Source organism: Aythya fuligula, chromosome 2 (genome assembly GCF_009819795.1).
Source record: "Aythya fuligula isolate bAytFul2 chromosome 2, bAytFul2.pri, whole genome shotgun sequence".
Taxonomy (NCBI): Eukaryota; Metazoa; Chordata; class Aves; order Anseriformes; family Anatidae; genus Aythya; species Aythya fuligula.
Window position 1 is genome coordinate 80,447,452 of NC_045560.1, and position 18,806 is coordinate 80,466,257.

Here is an 18,806-nt window from a genome sequence, read left to right on the forward strand (position 1 = left end):
ATTGGTTTGAAATTCTTCAGGCAAAAACATTCATCCCATCCCTGTTCACTAGATATGCTCTGAGAGTATCTAGTTGATCAGCTCCTCCAGGCACAGTAGTAAGAGACACCTCAGCATATTTAGGACAAGGTATGAGCAAGGCTGCAGGGTGTCCACCTCTGAAACACTCCTGAGAAGGCTTGGAAGCTGTTTTGGAGCCTTGGGAAGCTTTGAAATCCAAATTCAAGGATCCTGGAGGCTCCAGGTATCTCTAACACTGCATGGCAACTGTCTTTAAGGACTGCTGGTTTTGATTTAAGCATGAAAATTGTGGGTGAAGATGGATTAAAACATCTCGTTGTTTTTGTTGATCTAATGCTTAGTCTTGCACCTGATGCAACCGTGCACTGTCTTTGGTATGAGCAGTCCTCATACTGTTGAAGGCAATGGAGATTTCTGAATTTCTGGGATTGTAAAATACAGGAGTTTACTTGAAAAACAGTAATTAACAAATCCAGCTACAGGTACCAAACGTAGATCTATCTCTACAAAGAACATTTAACAATGTACAGATCTCTAGAACCCTTTTAGATACGAGTAAGGAATTGCATGAATTCACTACGCTTCTTTCAGTGGAAAATAACAGTTAAGGAAGTTTAAAGAAATAAGGAGAAGAGCTCAAAGAAGCACAGTGGGAAATGCTTCTGTTTCACAACATCAGAACCAAAGAATAATTATATGAAACTTAAGCAAATGCTTTCTTTTTATTTTTTTTTTAATATTTTCGGTTGTGAAAACATTCCTAGCTAAAATAGTGCTTATCTGACGATGGCTAAGTAAAAGGGTTGAAACAAGACTATATATATTTAGGAGTGACGGGAAAGGGAGAAATAATGCAGGTCTTGAAAAGAGACCTGCTATCTGACTGTATTTGGTATCTATGCAGTATTTTGACCATTAACTTTTTATTATTTTTTGTGTTTATTTTTTATTTTCTTCTTCTTATTTTTAATCATAAAGAAGCAGTCATCACCTCTGTCTGCCAATCATTTACCTTAGGCTGTATCGATGGAGTCTTTCTCAGCGTCAACCAACAGCTTTGCTCTGGACCTTTACAAAAAGCTGAATGAAACTTCCAAAGGCCAGAACATTTTCTTTGCTCCTTGGAGTATTGCAACTGCTCTCGCCATGGTCTATCTGGGTGCAAAAGGTGACACTGCAGCACAGATGGCTAAGGTAAACTGTGAAATTAGCAGTATTAAAGCTGGTTCCCACATGAATTGCATTACCTACCTGCCTATGTGAAACAGAAAGGAGCAACATGGGGAAAACAGTGATTTGTCATTGTGTTGGGTACAAGAAATAATCTCATCCACGCCGCCTGCAGTCCTGCAGGCCACTGTTCTTCCAGTTTATTTCCAAGAGCTCCCTGCTCTACTACTACCCCTACATTTAGCTTACACTTAACAGTTGCCAGAGGGAAGTTATTGACATTAGAGACTACTGCACTCTTGTTGGGAAATCTACCTTCTATTTAAATTGCCCTTGAAGAGAATAATTCACCTGACGTTGTGCTCAAGTAGTAATAAAGAGACATCTTTATTAACAAAATTAATATGCAACTAAGACACTCCAGAGAAAGGAAAGCCAGAGATACTATCACTGCTTCTAGACCCCAGGTATTCCTGAAAGTGGTGTATCTGTGTTCTCATTCTGCAAACCCAAACCAGTGAGCTCTCCTGATTCCAAGCCTGACTGCACAGGAGCAGTACAAATGTCTTTGCTTGTAACATGGTAAGCCCACAAATCAGGTAATGTTCCTCCCATGCATAATGGGGACACACTAGAAGCGAAAAAATGATCTCATGATCACTTTTACAGAACTTGTTGGTCTTGTACTGTTTTATTTATGTACATACATTATTTTATTTATGTACATACGTTAACTTTAGAGTTTTACATTGGCATCCCAGTAGTAAGACTCTGAACTGCACTATGTTGTTTGTTCTGCTTAGTCACGATCTGAAAATAAATTCCACATAACTAAGCATGAATTGACCATTGTTCCAAATAAATTCATGTCTGAGCCATGATATTGCTCTGTTATTAAGTAGTAAATATGACTAAAATAGATATAATTATGATATAATTATAGAGTATAATCGAGAGTAAGGTCTTGTCCTCATTAACTTCAGTAGACTAACTAATATTGTGCATGACCGGTGAATTTTCCTAAGTAGAAAACTAATACAAATACATATACTTGAGCACATTTATCTTCTTAAAACAAGCTGTCTTTATGAAAATTTGTCATTGTCACAGGTGCTTCATTTTAACCAGACTGGAAGAGAAGAAGATTCTTCTGAGACAACAAGGCCTTCTCTGGGGAGACCAAAGAACAGAGAAATGGTATGTATTACAACAAAAGACTCAGAGGAATAAATATCATTCTCCTTTTAGCTGGCCCAGGATGAATCCTCAGGATAAATCATTATGTCTGCGTTCATTTTAGTAATTCACTGACTTTCTAAGTTGTAGCAAGGTCTGCCTGATGCGGTCCTCCAGACATCTCTCTCTGTTACCTCTTCAGCCTGTCCCCATTCCTTTGCAAAACTCAACATCTTCTATCCTCTGATCACCAAGTTCTTTTCCGTGTGTCCTTCCTAGAAGCCCACGTCTCAGCACGAGTGAAAGAAGACCAGAGCAAGGAATGCTGCCTCACCAACCTAAGGTTAAGTCACCGTGCACCAGTTGCATAGATTCCCATTGTCAAAAGCTCAAAAAGCTCAAAAGCTGCAAGGCTGCCTTAAGTGGTCCTCGTGACACTCAAAATTAGGCCTATGACTGAAAACAGATGATCCAACCTCCTTGCTGCACCATCAGCAGATGACCCCAAAGGTCTAGGCAGCTCTGGAGAATCAAACCTTCACCCCACAGACAGAAACAATTTGTCCAGTTGTACATAGTGCTGCAAATATGCTAGATACTCAAAAAAGAGCTCCAGCCCTTGGCATTCCTTTTAAATTAAAATGACCTGAGGCTTTTCAAATGACCACGGAAGGTGCAATGCTCCAGAGAGAAAAAATATTTCCATACTAATTGATGTCTCTTTCCAAGGGTCCTGAGCATGAGGAAGCTGAAGACATCCATGCAGGCTTCAAAGAGCTCCTGTCTGCCATCAAGAAGCCCAGAAACACCTACTTGCTGAAAAGTGCCAACCAACTGTTTGAAGAGAAGACCTACCCATTACTGCCGGTGAGTTGAACATTTTTGCTTAAAAAATATTCTGAGTTTAAAAGGTATTAATAATAAAGGAAATCAAAATTTTCCAAATGATAGCACTGTGGTTCTAGGAAGAAGGTGAGGACAGCCGTACTGGGCTAGTCTTACATGGACAAGAGGTCCACCTTGTCTCTTTTCAGCCTGCTTCTTGTTAGCATCGCTGTTGGTTTGTTTTTCCTCTAAAGGAAGCTTCTCTGTATCCCTGGTCATCCTTGTTCCCCTTGTCAGTGGTACTTATACTCCAGCATTTCTGAGATGGGGAGGCCAGAACTGCACAGAGAATTCAAACCATAGGCACACCATGGCCTTACGGAGCAGCATATTAATGTTTGTCCTTTTATTACTTCTTTCTTTCTAAGTCTTCAAATTATATTTGCCATTTTGACCATTATTGGGCAGGTATTTTTCACATAACTGTCCATTACAGCTTCAACACCTCATTCCTGAAGTGTAATCATGCCCTATATACTACCCTCCACTGCATTATTTACAGATGTTTCAACGTGTATATTGGAATGCAAATATTTAGATCTATGTTCTATAAATTAAATATTTTAGCACAAATCTCATCACTTATCCCTATAGAGCTCCAATAGCAATATCCATTTACCATGAACACTATTTCCTCCTCCTGTTGGTTTCCATTTTTTTAAATGGATGAGATCTTTCTCTGTAGTCCCATGGATACTCAGCTTCTTCAAAAGCCTTTGGTGGGAAATCTTCTGAAATGACTTTCTTTAATCCAATTAGGCTGTCATAGCTTAACCTTCTTACCCACAGGCTTTCTGACACCTTCAAAAAAACTCCAACAGATTTGTAATGTAGAACTTCCTATTACAAAATGCTGATCCGATACATCATGCTTATCCACATGCCCACTAAACCTATTTATTCATGTGCCCTGTGGGCTCATGAGTTTGCAGTTCCCTGTATCTTTGACATCCTTTTAAGAACTGACATTGCATTAATCATCATCCAGTTTCTTGGAAGGTGGTTTTAAATGAGATTACGGTTCTTTGATCTTGGAGTTTGCTTCCACCTCCTGAGTAATTAGCAATTACTCAGTCATTAAACTAAATAAATCCTGATGAATGCATATTGCTCATTTTCTCCACAATCTCATGTATCTACCCTTTAAGACTAATTAGAGAATTTCCTGCTGGGAATCTCCCTGAACTGTCTCAGAGAAGACAGCAATGTAAAAGTCAATTCTAGTTTTCTGCCACAATGTTATCCTACCAGAACGTTCCTTTTATGCCTGACCCTCTATTGTCCTCACAAACTCTTGGCAGGTTCCTTGAGTCTGAAGTAAATCTAAAAATGTTATTTTAACTTTGTATGAGGCTACTCTTTCCTCTTGTACTGAACTCTACATCACAAAGCAGAAAATACTTCAATGATATGAAAAGGTCATTCTGAGAAATAACAATGATAAAAAAGGTGAAGAATGTTTATTTCATTTGATATTTCAAAATTACAAATTTCCATTTTGAATTTCAAGTACAAAAACATGACTTATCACTCTCCATGAGACAGAAGTACTGAATTTTGATCCGTCCTTAATTAATATTTAGCACAGAATGTATCAGACCTTATTTTAAGGGTTATGTAATTTCAAATTAAACATATTTTCACCAACTGTGTATTAGCAGATTGTATAACCTGTTGAAGTGATTATTTCCACCACTTTTGTAGCTTAAATTTTACTACCTAAGCATTAATTTTCCAATTCTATCTTTCAGAAATTCTTAGAACTCATCACAAGGTATTACAAAGTAAAACCACAAACTGTAAACTTTAAGACAGCTGCGGAACAAGCCAGAGCACAGATCAATTCCTGGGTTGAAAATGAAACAGAGAGTAAGTTAAGTACCACTCTAATGGCTTTTTCTTTTCTCATTTCCAAATCATTTGCATTTCCACTTGTATTTCTCCTGCAGCCAGGGATCCATAAGAGATGGAAACTCAGGGGAGGTGACAAGCTAAGTGCAGTTAAATGGCTTGAAGAATGGCTCCCTCCAAACCTAACTGCTGCTCTTTACAAGGTCCTTCCTTTCATCCTTCCAGCCATGGCCTCTTCTGAATTATTTTTGTTCATTGGAGGCAGAAATAGATACTGAATGGCTCCACCCTGATTAATGAAGTCTTCTCTCCTGAATGTTTTAAACTGCATGCAACCAGCTTCACAGAATGTCCAAACTTTAACCAATTTCCAATGTCAGCTACTATAAAAACTGCCGTTAATATATTTAAAAATAAGATACTTTTTACCATATGTGTACTATGAAAAATGTACAGGAAAAAAGTCTCCCAGGTGCACTTTTGTTAAATACATAGGCACAGAGAAAGCACAACTAAAACTAGTAATTCACACTGTCACACTGAAATAACAGTCCTATTTGTCTGATTTTGAAGGGAAGATCCAGAATCTGCTGCCTGCAGGATCTCTTGATTCTCACACCATACTGGTCTTAGTAAATGCCATTTATTTCAAAGGAAACTGGGAAAAGAGATTTCCTGAAAAAGATACTTCTGAGACACCATTCAGATTAAGCAAGGTAAATTCCTTCAATCTATCTATTACTGAAGAGCGACAAACCTCTAAATATTTCACCTGCATTTCATACGCCACTGCAACTCTACCTGTAGATAGGCACATGGTATAAACGCAGTGAGAAGAGCAATTGTAAAAAGAAGTCAGAATTACTTACACAGATGCATGAGAATAAGATTTTCTCTCTAATCAGTAGCTCCTTGCTGCCAAAACACTATAGTTAAGTAACTTAAGCATAAGAAGAAATTTCTGTTAAGTGTTGAGGTGCCATTTTCAAAAGGGACTGAGCTACTTCGGAGAGCAGTGTTTAGACACCTAGGTCTCTTTTATGCTTTTGAGACAGATAGTCTATAGTCTGAGTTCAAGCAATCTGAACCAACTGTTCTTTCCTAATGTACCCTTGTGGTTGCGCAAAACCTGATGTGGAAGTTTCATGAGGGTTCAACATTTTAGCCAAGTGTGTGTGGACGATGTGTTTGGTATACACTGAGGATATGATTGAGCTAACTGTTTAAACATTCATGCACTGACAATTCACGGTAGCTCATGCATGAGTATTTCTGGATTATGTCAAAGGTGAGCAAAAGGATTTGTCAATCGAAACACATACCTTGTTTGACATAGATTATGAGTGCAAATATCTTTTGTATACCAGGTGATTTGAAGCAATCGTGTCGATACTGTGGCTGTGTATCTGACAGCTACTACACTACACATGTGGTTTTAGGATTACTCATGGTACACAGCGCACAGAGGGTTTAATTCACAGCGTATCTGATGGAAAAGCCTGCAAACAGATGAACTTTTGCACTTGTGTAACAATGGAAAGGAGAGAGTGGATGTATCAGCAAAGGTCTGTGAACATAACCACAGCTTGGAAATGCAGAAAATTGCTGGGTAATTTTATTCCATTTGCTAATCAAACCCTCTGTGGTTTGAGGAAGAGGAATAGCCAGCACAGGTCACAGATACAGTTTAGAGGCAAATTAAGAAAATCAGTATTGTTTGGGAGTATGCAAAAGAGTTGATGGCATCCAAGGAAAGGAAGTCAACATTTCACCCCTTACCCTCAATCAACACATTCACTCCAACAGTGTACAGTCTGTGAGGAAACCTGAAATACAGAGTAATTATTTGCTTATCAAAGCTCACTCCTTGTTTTTAAGAGTGAGAAATACATTACATGCAATTAAGTTAGAACGTTGTTAGCATATGTGTCTATATGGATTTTTTTTTCAAAGATTCCATTGATTTTGGAACAGGGGCATATGTGATACTGTCTGAAGGAAACGGTACTGGAAAAATATTCAAATGTTGCTGAGTCTTACACTTGTTTCCAAATCTTTGCTTTCAGTTCAAAGAAGCAAGTAATCTTCTTCATTACTTCTAAGGAATGAGGTAGTACTACTGATTTTTTAATCTTAATTGTTTCACAGACCAGGACTAAGCCAGTACAGATGATGTTTCTGAGAGATACATTTTTAATCTTTCAAGAGACAACCATGAAATTCCAAGTCATTGAGCTGCCATATGTGGAAAATGAAGTCAGCATGTTCATTCTCCTACCAGATGACATCAGTGACAACACTACTGGTCTGGAGCTGGTAAAATTGACATACTGTTGCATCACATACACTATGAGACATTAATGGAAACAGATGAAAATAGCGAGGAAGAATGAGCTTCAAAATTATGGCAGAAAGGGATTTGCTGTGTATATACTTTGTTTCATAAGCTATAATACAATGATTTCTCAGCCTAGGATTCAGGGCATCTGTTAATGATGCAAACATAATATTATACTTGATACACCTCAAAAAGTACATCCACACTACTGTCTTAGCCTATTTTGTATCCTCTTTTCTATTGCCAGAATAGCAGAACAAGGAAAGGGAAAAACAGATCTGAAACGTCATGCCATAGAATTAATCTTCTGAAAGCTGCATTAATCATTTTATGTCATTTGCAGTCCGGATTTGCACCTGATACTTTGTGGTGAGGATTCTCAAACTAAGCACTGACCATCCTGACCCACTAGGTATCAGCAGCCACTCATGGTCATGCCAGGATCGGTTTCAGACTCTAAAGAGATCAGAGCAAACATTTTTATTTGTACCCAAGGTCCCATGCATCCTACTTACTTAGCACCAAGAGAATATACCAAGAGCCTATTAGTATCACCATGACATCGTAAAAAAGTAGTGCTTTTCACATCCGTAAAAAATAAGGAACTATTCTGCAGGTTCACTGCTACACCTTACCACCTTTAAGGAAACAGACAAAACTGTACGTCATGCAGCACTTTGCAGGATCATGTCCTAAGAATACAGAGAGCATCCCAGCTGCGTACACAGCTGGTAGCTGGACTTTATTTTACATCTTGATGAGTGTTACACCCTGGTGTGCATGTCTTCTCTTTGTCCTTTGCATTATGACTATTTTCTTCCCAAATTCATTGCAGGTGGAAAGAGAGCTGACCTACGAGAAACTGGTTGAATGGTCCAACTCAGACTATATGATGAAAGCTGAAGTAGAACTGTACCTGCCCAAACTGAAGCTGGAAGAAAATTATGATCTTAAATCCACTTTGAGCAGCATGGGCATACGAAACGCTTTTGATCCAGTTCAGGCTGATTTCACAGGGATGTCAGTGAAGAAGGACCTCTTCATCTCAAAAGTTATTCACAAAGCTTTCGTGGAGGTCAATGAAGAAGGTACTGAGGCAGCAGCTGCCACAGGTGTCTTGGTGATGAGAACAAGAACACCTAAAGTAACTTTTAAAGCTGACCACCCCTTCCTCTTCTTTATTAGGCACAACAAGTCCCAAACCATCCTCTTCTTTGGCAGATTCTGCTCACCCTAGTCAGCATTACTCCCTGCCCTGCAGAGCAGCAGATAGTGGTTTGCCAACTCAGGGTAAAACCTGATACTTCTGCTGCAGCTGGAGGGATACCTGGACCTGGACTTCCTCTATCAGACCACACACCCCACAGCCTGAAGCAAAGCTTCTCCTTTTGCTTCTCCTACACCAAAATGATAGCCATGACAGTGTCTAGGGGAGCACACAATGCCTCGTGTTGACCGAGCAACCCTGGTTAGCACTCAGCCAGGTTAGCCCGCTGGGGTAGCTCTGTCCCCCAGCCACTATCAGCCGTGGCATTGCCATCCCCCTTTCCCTCACTGTAGTGCATGCAAACGTGAGGCCCAGTCCTCGCCCTCATGACTACATCCTGATTCAGATGTGGTCTGCACTTACTTCCACCTTGCTATAATTAGCCCATTTAGCCCTTGATTAGGTCCCTGCATTGCAGCTATGGGCACCCCTCCCCCAAAAAAGCTAGCCACCCCTCTTGCTTCTTACACACACCCCCAGACTTAAGTCTTCGTCATCTCTGAATTTTGCATCAACACATTCTTCCACAGATTGCCTCGAAAAATAATTACAAAAAACCACACCCCTGTAAGGGCTGTTTGCCTCACTTAGAGCTATGGGCGTGCCAGAACCACGCTCAGCCTCTGGCTACAGCAACAGCACACCTTTATTATTATTATTAATAATAATAATAGTAATATCGCATAATGCTCATAGCCTGATGGTGTTTTCTGTCAGTTATACGAGGAGAAGGGGAAGAGGAGGTAGGAAATAAGTAGCAAGGCAAAGCCTGCGGAGATGTAGGGGGGCTGCGGCCAAAATGGCCGCCGCCCGCCCGCGGCCATAGCGGGGAAGGGGCGCAGCGGCGCAGCCCCCAGCAGCAACCATGAAGGGGGCCATGAAGGGGGCCATGGAGGCAGCCATGGAGGGGCCAAGCCCCAGCCCCTTTCCCCGGCGATGGGCGGCCCGTGGCCGGGCAAGGCTTCCGGGGGAAGGGCGGAGCGGAGGCTGGGGAAACGCCGGTGGCCGGCCGGCTGGGTGAGTGGGGCGGCTGCTGCGCTGTACTGCTTGCTACGGGCAGCGTGCGTTGGATTGTTTTTTTGAGGGGAAAAGGGGATTTTTTGGCGCCTCCACGAAGCTTCTTTCCTCTCATGGATGCCTGTGTCAGCCGGGGAGCTGCGGCTGGGCGGCCGGCTGTGTACCGGTGGCCGTGCCGTGGTGTCGCCGGGGTGCGGCCACAGGGCGGTGGCCGGGGCAGAGCCGCAGCTTGCTGGGGCTGGGCGCCCTGGGGAGCCCTGTCAGCTCAGAGCAGCCTTTCCCAAAGCACAGGAGACACGATTTGGGGTTAGGACACACCAAAATCGCCGCTGCCGGCACGGTGCTGTGTGCCCAGCCGCCTGTCAATGGCATGGTGTGTGAGGGGGTTGTGGCAGGCAGGTGGAAATAGACAGTGCGCGCTTGTCTCTTGGATGTTCTTGTTCCTTACCCTGTCTGCATCGTCTCCAAAAGCCCTTTGTTGGGTTATGTTACAGTTCCTGAGCTGTGGGGAGAGTATGGATAACTAAAGCTTGCCCTGCTGTTGCACAAACTGCAAGGAACAGCTGTTGCACTGTTCCTTGCAGTTTGGATAAAAGCACAGATTTTGAGGCAAAGGGTGTGAGATGCAGCATTTTGTCTGTAAAGGGTTGCCTGTCGTGGAAAGCCTGCACAAACTTCTGGCGCCTGCAGGCTGAAAACCTCATTGCTGGCAGTCTGACAGTGAAACTTCTGGTCCCGGGAATAACCAATGTGAACTGAAAATGCAGAGTGCCTCCTACACGCTGTAAAGCGCATGTGGTTACATCACTTCTGTTTCAGGCAGAATCAGAGGATTGTTTCAATCCAAGTTGTTTTTTTCCTTTTTTTTTTTTTTTTTTTTTTCCATTTGTGGGAGAAGAGAGAGACCAGAAAGTTCCTGTTGTTGTCTGTAGTAAAGCTGCTAGCAAGGATATTTTTATAGAAGGAAGAGAACACATACACAAACTTGTCCTATTTATTTGATGCGACGAATCAGGAATATGGATTAGGGGTTGGTTTTGTATTTTGTAGCAACATACCAACACTAGGCACTGCCTCAATAACAATAAAAACACATATGCGCATGCAATTTACTATCAGTTGATATCTTACAAAGTCTGGTGGTACGTACCTGTAGTTAACCCAGACTTCTGGCATTTAATGCTCCTTCTATAGGTGTGTGATCTAATGTCAGGTTAGTTATCAGTCTGTGCAGCTGATGTATGTAAAGTCTGACAGGTATTGAGTTGCATGTGTTGGAGCATGCAGGTACCATCAAGTTCTCTATGACCAGTCTATTTTATCGCACGTATTTCCGTGTTGTAGACAATAAAAGCCAAGCTGCAGTGGACTTTGATTTTTTTTTTCTTTGTACTGCAGCAGGAAATTGCACTAATCTGTCATGCTGAGCAGATAAATTTCATTTGAATCTTGTAGGTCAAGTCATTCAGCTGACTTCTGCCAGGCTTGCTGTTAGGTATAGAATACAGCTTTTGCACAAACAAGTACACTAAAGGTATTACTGAAGATACACAGACTTGGAGAAGGTAAGTTTGGAATTCTGCCATTTTAATGTCATTTTGCATTGGTTATTCTGTAAAGCAAATAATTGTCATTGCAGAGTCAAAGGAGAGTTGTTCTAACAAATGCTAAACAAATTACTGTCATGAATGCATATCTCAAAAGTAGTATGTATGTAGTATTATTTAGCCAGAGAATAAGCCCAATGATGCCAATGAGAATTGTTCCCTCTACTACAAGTGCTGGATTGAAATATAAAAGCAATAAATCCACCTAGTGCCTAGTATGGGATTTAAGATGTTTATTCCACCAAACCAGTTTTTCATAATATTATACCCTAACCAAGATATTTTGTGAATCGTTTATATTGGGAAACGTAAAACACAGAAATAGATTATCAGTTTGCATTCAAATAAATTTGAGCCGTTCTTTTCTTTTTGTGTTTTATCTACTAGGCTCTGAATCATGGATAGCCTCAGTGCAGCAAATACCACTTTTGCGTTGGACCTCTTAAGACAGCTGAGTGAGAAAAACGGCGCACAGAATCTATTCTTTTCTCCTTTTAGTATTTCTTCTGCTTTGTCTATGATTTTGCTGGGTTCAAAAGGTAACACTGAAGCCCAAATAGCAAAGGTATGTCTCTATAAACTTAGTGCACTGAATTTGATGAACAATACAGACATATGAACAATAAACCTGTATTATAGTCTGTGGCCTCCACTTACGTTAAATTGTTATAATCATTCTGGTCTTGGAGAGCAGAGGTCATCCTTTGGTATGTACGTAATCAGTACATGTGTTTTATTGTGCTTGTGTACTAGGGGGGCAGATTAAGAGGTTCCTGTTCTTATGTTGTGTGTGGGGTTTTGTTTTGGAGATAGAAATCTTCCTTAATATGTCATTAAGAGGTATCTGGGATTTTTTTTTCTTGTAGGTTTATATTTGTATAGCTAAAGGTGAATCTCCAGCTACATAAAATATTTTTTTCCTCTATCATCTTTTTTTGGGCTTAATATCAGACTATCAGACTGTGCATGTTTCAAACATGTAGCCAGGCATTTAAAAAAAAAAAAAAAAAAAAAAAAAAAGAAAAAGTTTTGCTTTGTTTTAACTTCAGGTTCATTTGGTCTCTGGATTTTAACAGAGTTTTTGCTAGGTTTTCTAGGATAGGGATTATAAATACCCATTTTTCCAAGAAGAACTTTGTGCAGCATTAAGAAAAAGGCAGGATGTATCTAGACTCAGACTTCTTTGGGGACTGGGTGGATTCCTTAGAAAGCAGGGAGGTTGGACCAGATGGCCTCCAGAGGTCCCTTCCAACCTCAACCACTCAGTGGTCTTCTAATGCTCGGACGGAGTGAAGGAACCTAATGCTGCCCTCTTTTCTGCAACCTTATTTATTACTTGCACAACTTTTGAGTGGGTACATCATATGTGACTTCAATGATGAACTCCAAATAGGAGATACGATGAAAAACCTGTTTTCAAGTCACAGTGTTTAAGCCCAAAACTCATTTAAAAAAAACAACAACAACAAAAAACACACCACAACGCAGTTGTGGTGAAGAAATTGCTTCAAAGAAGACATGGACCACACCGAGGATATTTGTCTTTCTACAGGTGCTTTCTCTGAACAGAGCTGAGGATGCTCACAATGGGTATCAGTCACTTCTCTCTGAAATTAACGATCCAGACACCAAATATATTCTCAGAACCGCTAACCGACTTTATGGAGAGAAGACATTTGAGTTTCTCTCAGTAAGTAAACATTAAATTAAAGTTTTTCTAGGTTGAGACCTACCAACCTGAAAGTTAATGCAGAAGACTGGGTTCTGAACTAGGTGGAGCAGATCCTTTTAGGTGACCCTGTGATCTGAATGCATAACTGATGCAAAGCACTATAAAATCCAGCAGACTCTAAATCTTCTGGATTTCATCATCCATTCTTTTTGGGGGTGCTATGGGCCAAATGGTTTATGAATCTCTTTTCCTTTGATCATATGTAAATATGGTGAAAAATAACTGTTACTGCTGTCCAGCATGGAAAGTATTTGGAGTTTCTTTTCTCTGATAAGTAAGTCATCCAGAGAACATACTAAAAGGAGTACATGACTTAATATTTTTCTTATCAGAATATGTAAATAAGAATAATAGGTACTGTTATGTATGGTTCTTTAGGTGCTTTCCTAGAAATAAAGGTATGCATCTAGTTTTTTTGTGTGTTTTTTTTTTTTTTTTTTTCCTGGGAGTGATGAAGTTCTATGTCTAAGAACTTCTGCAGAAAAACAAATGCTGTTATGTTGTCACTATAGTACTTCCTAATTTACAGGTGTTTTTTAATGAAGAATGTTAGTTTTGTTCTATATCAGATTAGAATTACGTGGATTATACTCTGAATTTTGCATCTGTGAATAAAGATCTAACTATTTAACTCTGAGAGAATTTTTCTATTCTCTAAGAAAAATCTGTTTCCCCTCTACCCTAAAAGTTTTCATTAGCCTGGGAAGTCTGACAATGAAGTTTATGTAGAGACAAGCTTATAATATGTTTTCTCACTCAAGCAAAAAGAACAGACATCTTAGGCACATCGTTTCTCAGTTGAGTCTGTAGAACTTTGTAGCATATAAAAGAAGCCATTTGACTTAAATGGGGAAATAATTGCTAGCTCCAACAGGTGATACAACAATTAATAGGAATATGTCATACAAAACATTAATGGCTTTATGTGAAGCTGGGGGAGGAGAGGGAATAGATTATTCTGTGTATTTAAAAATAATCTGTGACTGAATGTCAGTAAAAGTATAGTGGTGAAAAGCTGTTTTGAATGTTTCTGGCAGTCATTTGTAGAATCAAGTCAGAAATTCTATCACGCTGGACTAGAACAGACTGACTTCAAGAATGCTTCAGAGGATTCCAGAAAGCAAATAAATGGCTGGGTAGAAGAAAAGACTGAAGGTGAGTGTTTTGCAGAGCTCCCTGCTGTGTTTAGTGGCAGTCAGGACTTGCATAAACAGCTACTTCAAGATGTCATATTGTGATGCTTTTAAAAAAAAAAAAAATCACAATTATTGAACTCTCTCTGATTGGTACGTAATTCCTTTAATTAGCCAGTAATTAATACACATTGGATATTATGTGATAATTTTTAACATTGACGTGTATATAATTGTGTTTTCTTTCAATGTATCCTAAAGGTAAAATTAAAAACCTGCTGGCAGAGGGAATTATTGATTCAATGACCAGACTTGTGTTGGTGAATGCCATCTATTTCAAAGGCAACTGGGAAAAAAGGTTTGACAAAGAGAATACAAACGAGAGGCTATTTAAAATTAACAAGGTATGATGTACTAACATGCTGACAATACAATGATACATCTAACTTAGAAGGAAAAAAAATCATTCAGGCAGTGTTACCTGGCTGCATGGAGCTTCTTACTGCCTGTCCCCTTGATAGGCAAAGAACTTTCATAGTTTCTGTTAAGTTTTGTGTAATTACTAGGATTTTTAGTGTCACGCAAGTATTTCTCCAGGATGAAAATGAACTGGTAATGTGAATTCTGTAAGAAATCACCTGCTTAAAACAAGCACTATGTTTAATTAAAGCCCTCATGCTTGATTTCAAACCGTTACTCTCACAGTGATGAAATGTATCCAAAAATGCTTGAAACTGCTCCACTTCTCATATAGGGCATTATATTACTCTCCCAATTTACATACTGTAGCATTTTAGAAACCACCAGACTGACTTGGTTCCTGTTTGGAAGGAAGGCTTGCCATCAGTTTCCCCCCAGAGACGAAACAAAGCCCAAGCTTATGTATTTGCTTAGGGCTCTTTCCTCTCCCTTCTGCAAAGACAGATCCAGTGATGTATCTGGGGGTGAGGCCCAGCCTAGCTCTTAGATTACCTTTTTCTTTGCAAACAGTTTTATTTGCTTGGTTTTGAAGATTCTAGTCTTTGAGATCGAGATACAACTTTTTCCAAGTAACAGTGAGATTGAGTATTGCTGCCTTGGCTCAGACAAGGAACTCACTTTTAGATATGCAAACAACTGCAAACCTCTTCCCTTGTTACAAACAAATGGCTTAAATTTATAATTTTATCCTGATAATGACTTGCTGCTGATGGTCTGCAGAAGTCAATGAGTAGGCTCAAATGAGCAGTTGGAAATCCCAGGTGCTAACCTGAAGCTTTAAGCTAGTTATTTTACAGTCTGTCCAGGATTAGAGTTACTTTAACATCCCAGTAGTCTTCTCAGAATCCTATGATAGTAAATCTTGGACTTTTGCACTTCTTATGACTTGCTGGATCATTTTTGGCATGCTGTGTGGCCTTTTCTTTGCTTATTCATCCTTTTCATGCGTCATTGATTGCTGTTGCAAAATCACTTCTGGCATAATCTAAGGGCATTGTTTCAATGGACTTTCCTTTTTTTTTTTTAAAAAAAAAAAAGAAAGCAACACATTGCATGGTTATCTTGTGAAGGCAAGGGGAAAAGTGATTAAATTTAACTAAAAAGGAGGAAAATGTAAGCAAAAGTAGCTGCTCCGTATGTAAATGGAGATGGTGAAAAATAAAACAGAAAAATCTTACACCTTCTTACTACCCCTGTGACTTTTAAGAATTCAAAACGATGTTCTCAGTGCCTTAGCATTTTAGTAGCATATTAAGATATTTCAGTTGTTTTGTTATAGTGCCTAGAGCCACATGGAGTGAAATGAAAATACCTAAATGGAAATTATTTTTTATTAATTTAAAGCAAGGAACCTAGGTCCTGCTTCTTGCCAGCTCTGCTTAGTGAACAAATATGTGTTCTTGCTTCTTTGCCTTAAAGCAAATTTCACATATATTTCCCCATTAGAAATTAAGGAGTCCTGAGATTTAATTTTTATCTTTCTCTTTATGGAAGAGTGACAAGGCTGTACACTGCAGTGTGCTCAGGTTTCTGTACAGTCAAATTCTAAAAAGCTTTAAGTAACTGGTTACCTGCTTTGTATTTTAAGACCAGCATACTAGCTCAGTAGTAACCGTTGATGTCTTTATTTCAGAATGAGACCAAACCTGTGCAGATGATGTTCAAAAAAGATAAATTTCCAATGACCTATATTGGAGACCTGGAGACCAAAGTCCTTGAGCTCCCATATGTTGGCAATGAACTCAGCATGATCATCCTGCTCCCTGATGCAATCCAGGATGAATCTACTGGCTTGGAAAAGGTAAGCTGTTGAGCTAAATCCAGACAGTTTGTATCTGGCCAGGGAAGCGAGCTTGGTACTGCATGCGAACCTGCAGTTCAGTCCCAAAGCTAGGATACCACTGGTGCTCAGGATTGGCTGAAATACGTCCCATATCTCCCTGCCCCCAAAGTGGCATGTATTCTTTTCACCTGCCCCCGAAGTCAGAGGCTCTGGAAGAAGATGTAGCCCTCATCAGGAGCAGGAGTTAGCTGTGGTTATGGTGAAGCCCTAGTAGGGGAAGCAGCGGATGAGAGATTTGGGGGAGCAATTATGACTTCCTATAGCTTGTCCCATAGGTCTTCCTTACTGAACAGCTGGCACATTGTCACTGGCCCTCTACTTAGAAGCATGCTCACAGGGAAGTCTGTGGTCTCTTCTGTCGTAGAGATACAAGTTTTGGTTGCTTCTTGCTCTAGCCAAGCAATTAATAAGTTTTTCTAACACTGACTACAAAGTGTGTTGTAAGCAGGCTTTTTCACCAGCCTGTCAGCTGGAAGATACTGAAATAGGATCTTTTGGTTAAAAGGAAGAACTGGGTTTGGTTTCTTTGGGACCTTGTCGTCAGTTCTTCTGTGCTTTTACTTCTCATATGTAAAAATGTTTTTTACAGTCTAATGTGTTTTATAAAAGTAAACTTTGAGATACTATCTCATAGTAATGTATCTACCACAGAGAGCATACAGGATTGATCTCAGCTGAAGCCATAGTCTCTGGTAGGTAATAAAGCTTGTATTTTGGCTTAAGACCCTGTAAGCTCCAGAAAAAGATGCATGTTATGCATTATATAAACAGATAGAGTAATCATCACTTATGCCTGCATAAAATTGTGATTCTTCTTATTTTAATTATGTAACTTGTTTGTTTGTTTTTTTTTTAGCTGGAAAGAGAACTTACATCTGAGAAGCTGTCAGAGTGGATTAATCCAGAAATGATGGATATAACAGAGGTGAGAGTGTCTTTACCCAGATTTAAATTGGAAGAAAACTACACTCTCAAACCTCTTTTGAGCAACATGGGAATGCCTGATGCGTTTGACGTAAGGAAGGCAAACTTCTCAGCCATCTCAGCTGGTAACGAGCTAGTGCTTTCTGAAGTGGTTCACAAGTCCTTTGTGGAAGTCAATGAAGAAGGCACTGAAGCAGCAGCTGCCACAGCAGGAGTGATGTTAATGCGCTGTGCTATGATCGTTCCAGATTTCACTGCTGATCATCCATTCCTCTTCTTCATCCGGCACAACAAAACTTCCAGCATTCTGTTTTGTGGCAGATACTGCTCTCCCTAAAAAGATGTCTCGACAGAAGTGCTGCCATTAACACAGTAACTTTGTTCCTTTAGGATAGGATTACTCTTTTGCACTAACTGCCTCTTTCAACTGTGCCTGAATCTGCTTCTCTGGTCATTCATTTGAGCTTCAATAGAGTACCAGAGACACTTAGACATACACAGCAGCTGCTGTTTAAAACAGGTTTGCTATCCTGTGCACCTGAGTAGAGAGTTTTGTAACTTCTTACTGACAAGAAATAAGCTCAGTGAACACTTGAATCTGTGCTTACAGTTCCCATCACACTTTCCTTTTTGTGGCCACCAGACAGTAATCAGATAGTGACATCTCATAGAAAAGGAAGAAGTAGATTTTGTTTGACAGATTGGAAGACATCTCATGCTGTGTTCCCTGTTGTGTGTGTTCTTTTTTTTTTTCCAATCCCCAGTATTTTTTGTCTTTTATCGTTCTTCCAGAACATTTAACACTTTCATAAAGGTGAAGGGAGGTGAAAGGAGGCTTTGGCAACCTTTTATATGTTGTTAAGCATCCTGACTAGATTTGTTTTTTTGGATGATAACTGGATATCTCTTATACAAGAGTGGGAATAAAAGTATGTCTCTGTAACAAGTGACCTTGCAAGTTTTCATGGGGTAAAGATTGTTGTCTTACCACTATGTGACAGATGGGTATATTAGCTATCACCTAGTTTATCAGTCCTTTAACAAAGAATGTAATAAAAAAGCATATGGTTCCTCTGTGGTATTTAAATGCTAAAGTTTTATTTTTTTCTATCTATATATTTTTCCTCTTCATGGTTTGTTAAACCTCTTACTTTAACTGAATGCCAAAGACAAAAACTGAAGTGACTTTGCTAACAGTGATTTGTTTTGCTATTCCTGAAATAATAAATGAATTTGTGAGTGCCGTGGGAGTTCCTTTCTTTTGTGACCATAAGTTACGCAATTCTTTTCACCTGTAGTAGGAAGAAAACAACTACTGCTTGATGGAGGGCAATCAGCTTTCACCTAACATTAGGAACTCAT

The 18,806-nt window shown here is 39.7% G+C and overlaps 2 protein-coding genes across 4 annotated transcripts; both read left to right on the top strand.

The window, feature by feature from the left end:
* Positions 1-1,008: 1,008 nt before the first annotated feature.
* On the top strand, positions 1,009-8,678 carry LOC116485369 (heterochromatin-associated protein MENT-like). The gene is made up of 7 exons (XM_032180671.1): positions 1,009-1,215; positions 2,302-2,388; positions 3,097-3,234; positions 5,004-5,121; positions 5,677-5,819; positions 7,252-7,419; positions 8,277-8,678. The coding sequence occupies exons 1-7, from the start codon at positions 1,048-1,050 to the stop codon at positions 8,676-8,678; spliced, it is 1,224 nt and encodes a 407-aa protein (XP_032036562.1). The 5' UTR covers positions 1,009-1,047.
* Positions 8,679-9,333: 655 nt separating this feature from the next.
* LOC116485368 (serpin B6-like) lies at positions 9,334-18,687 on the top strand. 3 transcript variants are annotated; one of them, XM_032180669.1, is made up of 8 exons: positions 9,334-9,451; positions 11,181-11,290; positions 11,720-11,897; positions 12,885-13,022; positions 14,102-14,219; positions 14,459-14,601; positions 16,311-16,478; positions 17,377-18,687. In XM_032180669.1, the coding sequence occupies exons 3-8, from the start codon at positions 11,730-11,732 to the stop codon at positions 17,779-17,781; spliced, it is 1,140 nt and encodes a 379-aa protein (XP_032036560.1). In that variant the 5' UTR covers positions 9,334-9,451; positions 11,181-11,290; positions 11,720-11,729; the 3' UTR covers positions 17,782-18,687. The 3 variants fall into 3 exon arrangements, with proteins under 3 accessions (XP_032036560.1, XP_032036559.1, XP_032036561.1); XM_032180668.1 differs by lacking the exon at positions 9,334-9,451 and adding an exon at positions 9,652-9,725; XM_032180670.1 differs by lacking the exons at positions 9,334-9,451; positions 11,181-11,290 and adding an exon at positions 9,660-9,725.
* Positions 18,688-18,806: the final 119 nt, after the last annotated feature.

What these genes read in the sequence shown, in the direction of transcription:
- LOC116485368 (XM_032180669.1), top strand. Translation starts at nt 11,730, where the DNA reads ATGGATAGCCTCAGTGCAGCAAATACCACTTTTGCGTTGGACCTCTTA. An exon ending in GGCTATTTAAAATTAACAAG is followed by an intron (nt 14,602 to 16,310) that starts GTATGATGTACT and finishes TCTTTATTTCAG; the next exon opens with AATGAGACCAAACCTGTGCA. An exon ending in AATCTACTGGCTTGGAAAAG is followed by an intron (nt 16,479 to 17,376) that starts GTAAGCTGTTGA and finishes TTTTTTTTTTAG; the next exon opens with CTGGAAAGAGAACTTACATC.
- LOC116485369 (XM_032180671.1), top strand. Translation starts at nt 1,048, where the DNA reads ATGGAGTCTTTCTCAGCGTCAACCAACAGCTTTGCTCTGGACCTTTAC. An exon ending in CACCATTCAGATTAAGCAAG is followed by an intron (nt 5,820 to 7,251) that starts GTAAATTCCTTC and finishes ATTGTTTCACAG; the next exon opens with ACCAGGACTAAGCCAGTACA. An exon ending in ACACTACTGGTCTGGAGCTG is followed by an intron (nt 7,420 to 8,276) that starts GTAAAATTGACA and finishes AATTCATTGCAG; the next exon opens with GTGGAAAGAGAGCTGACCTA.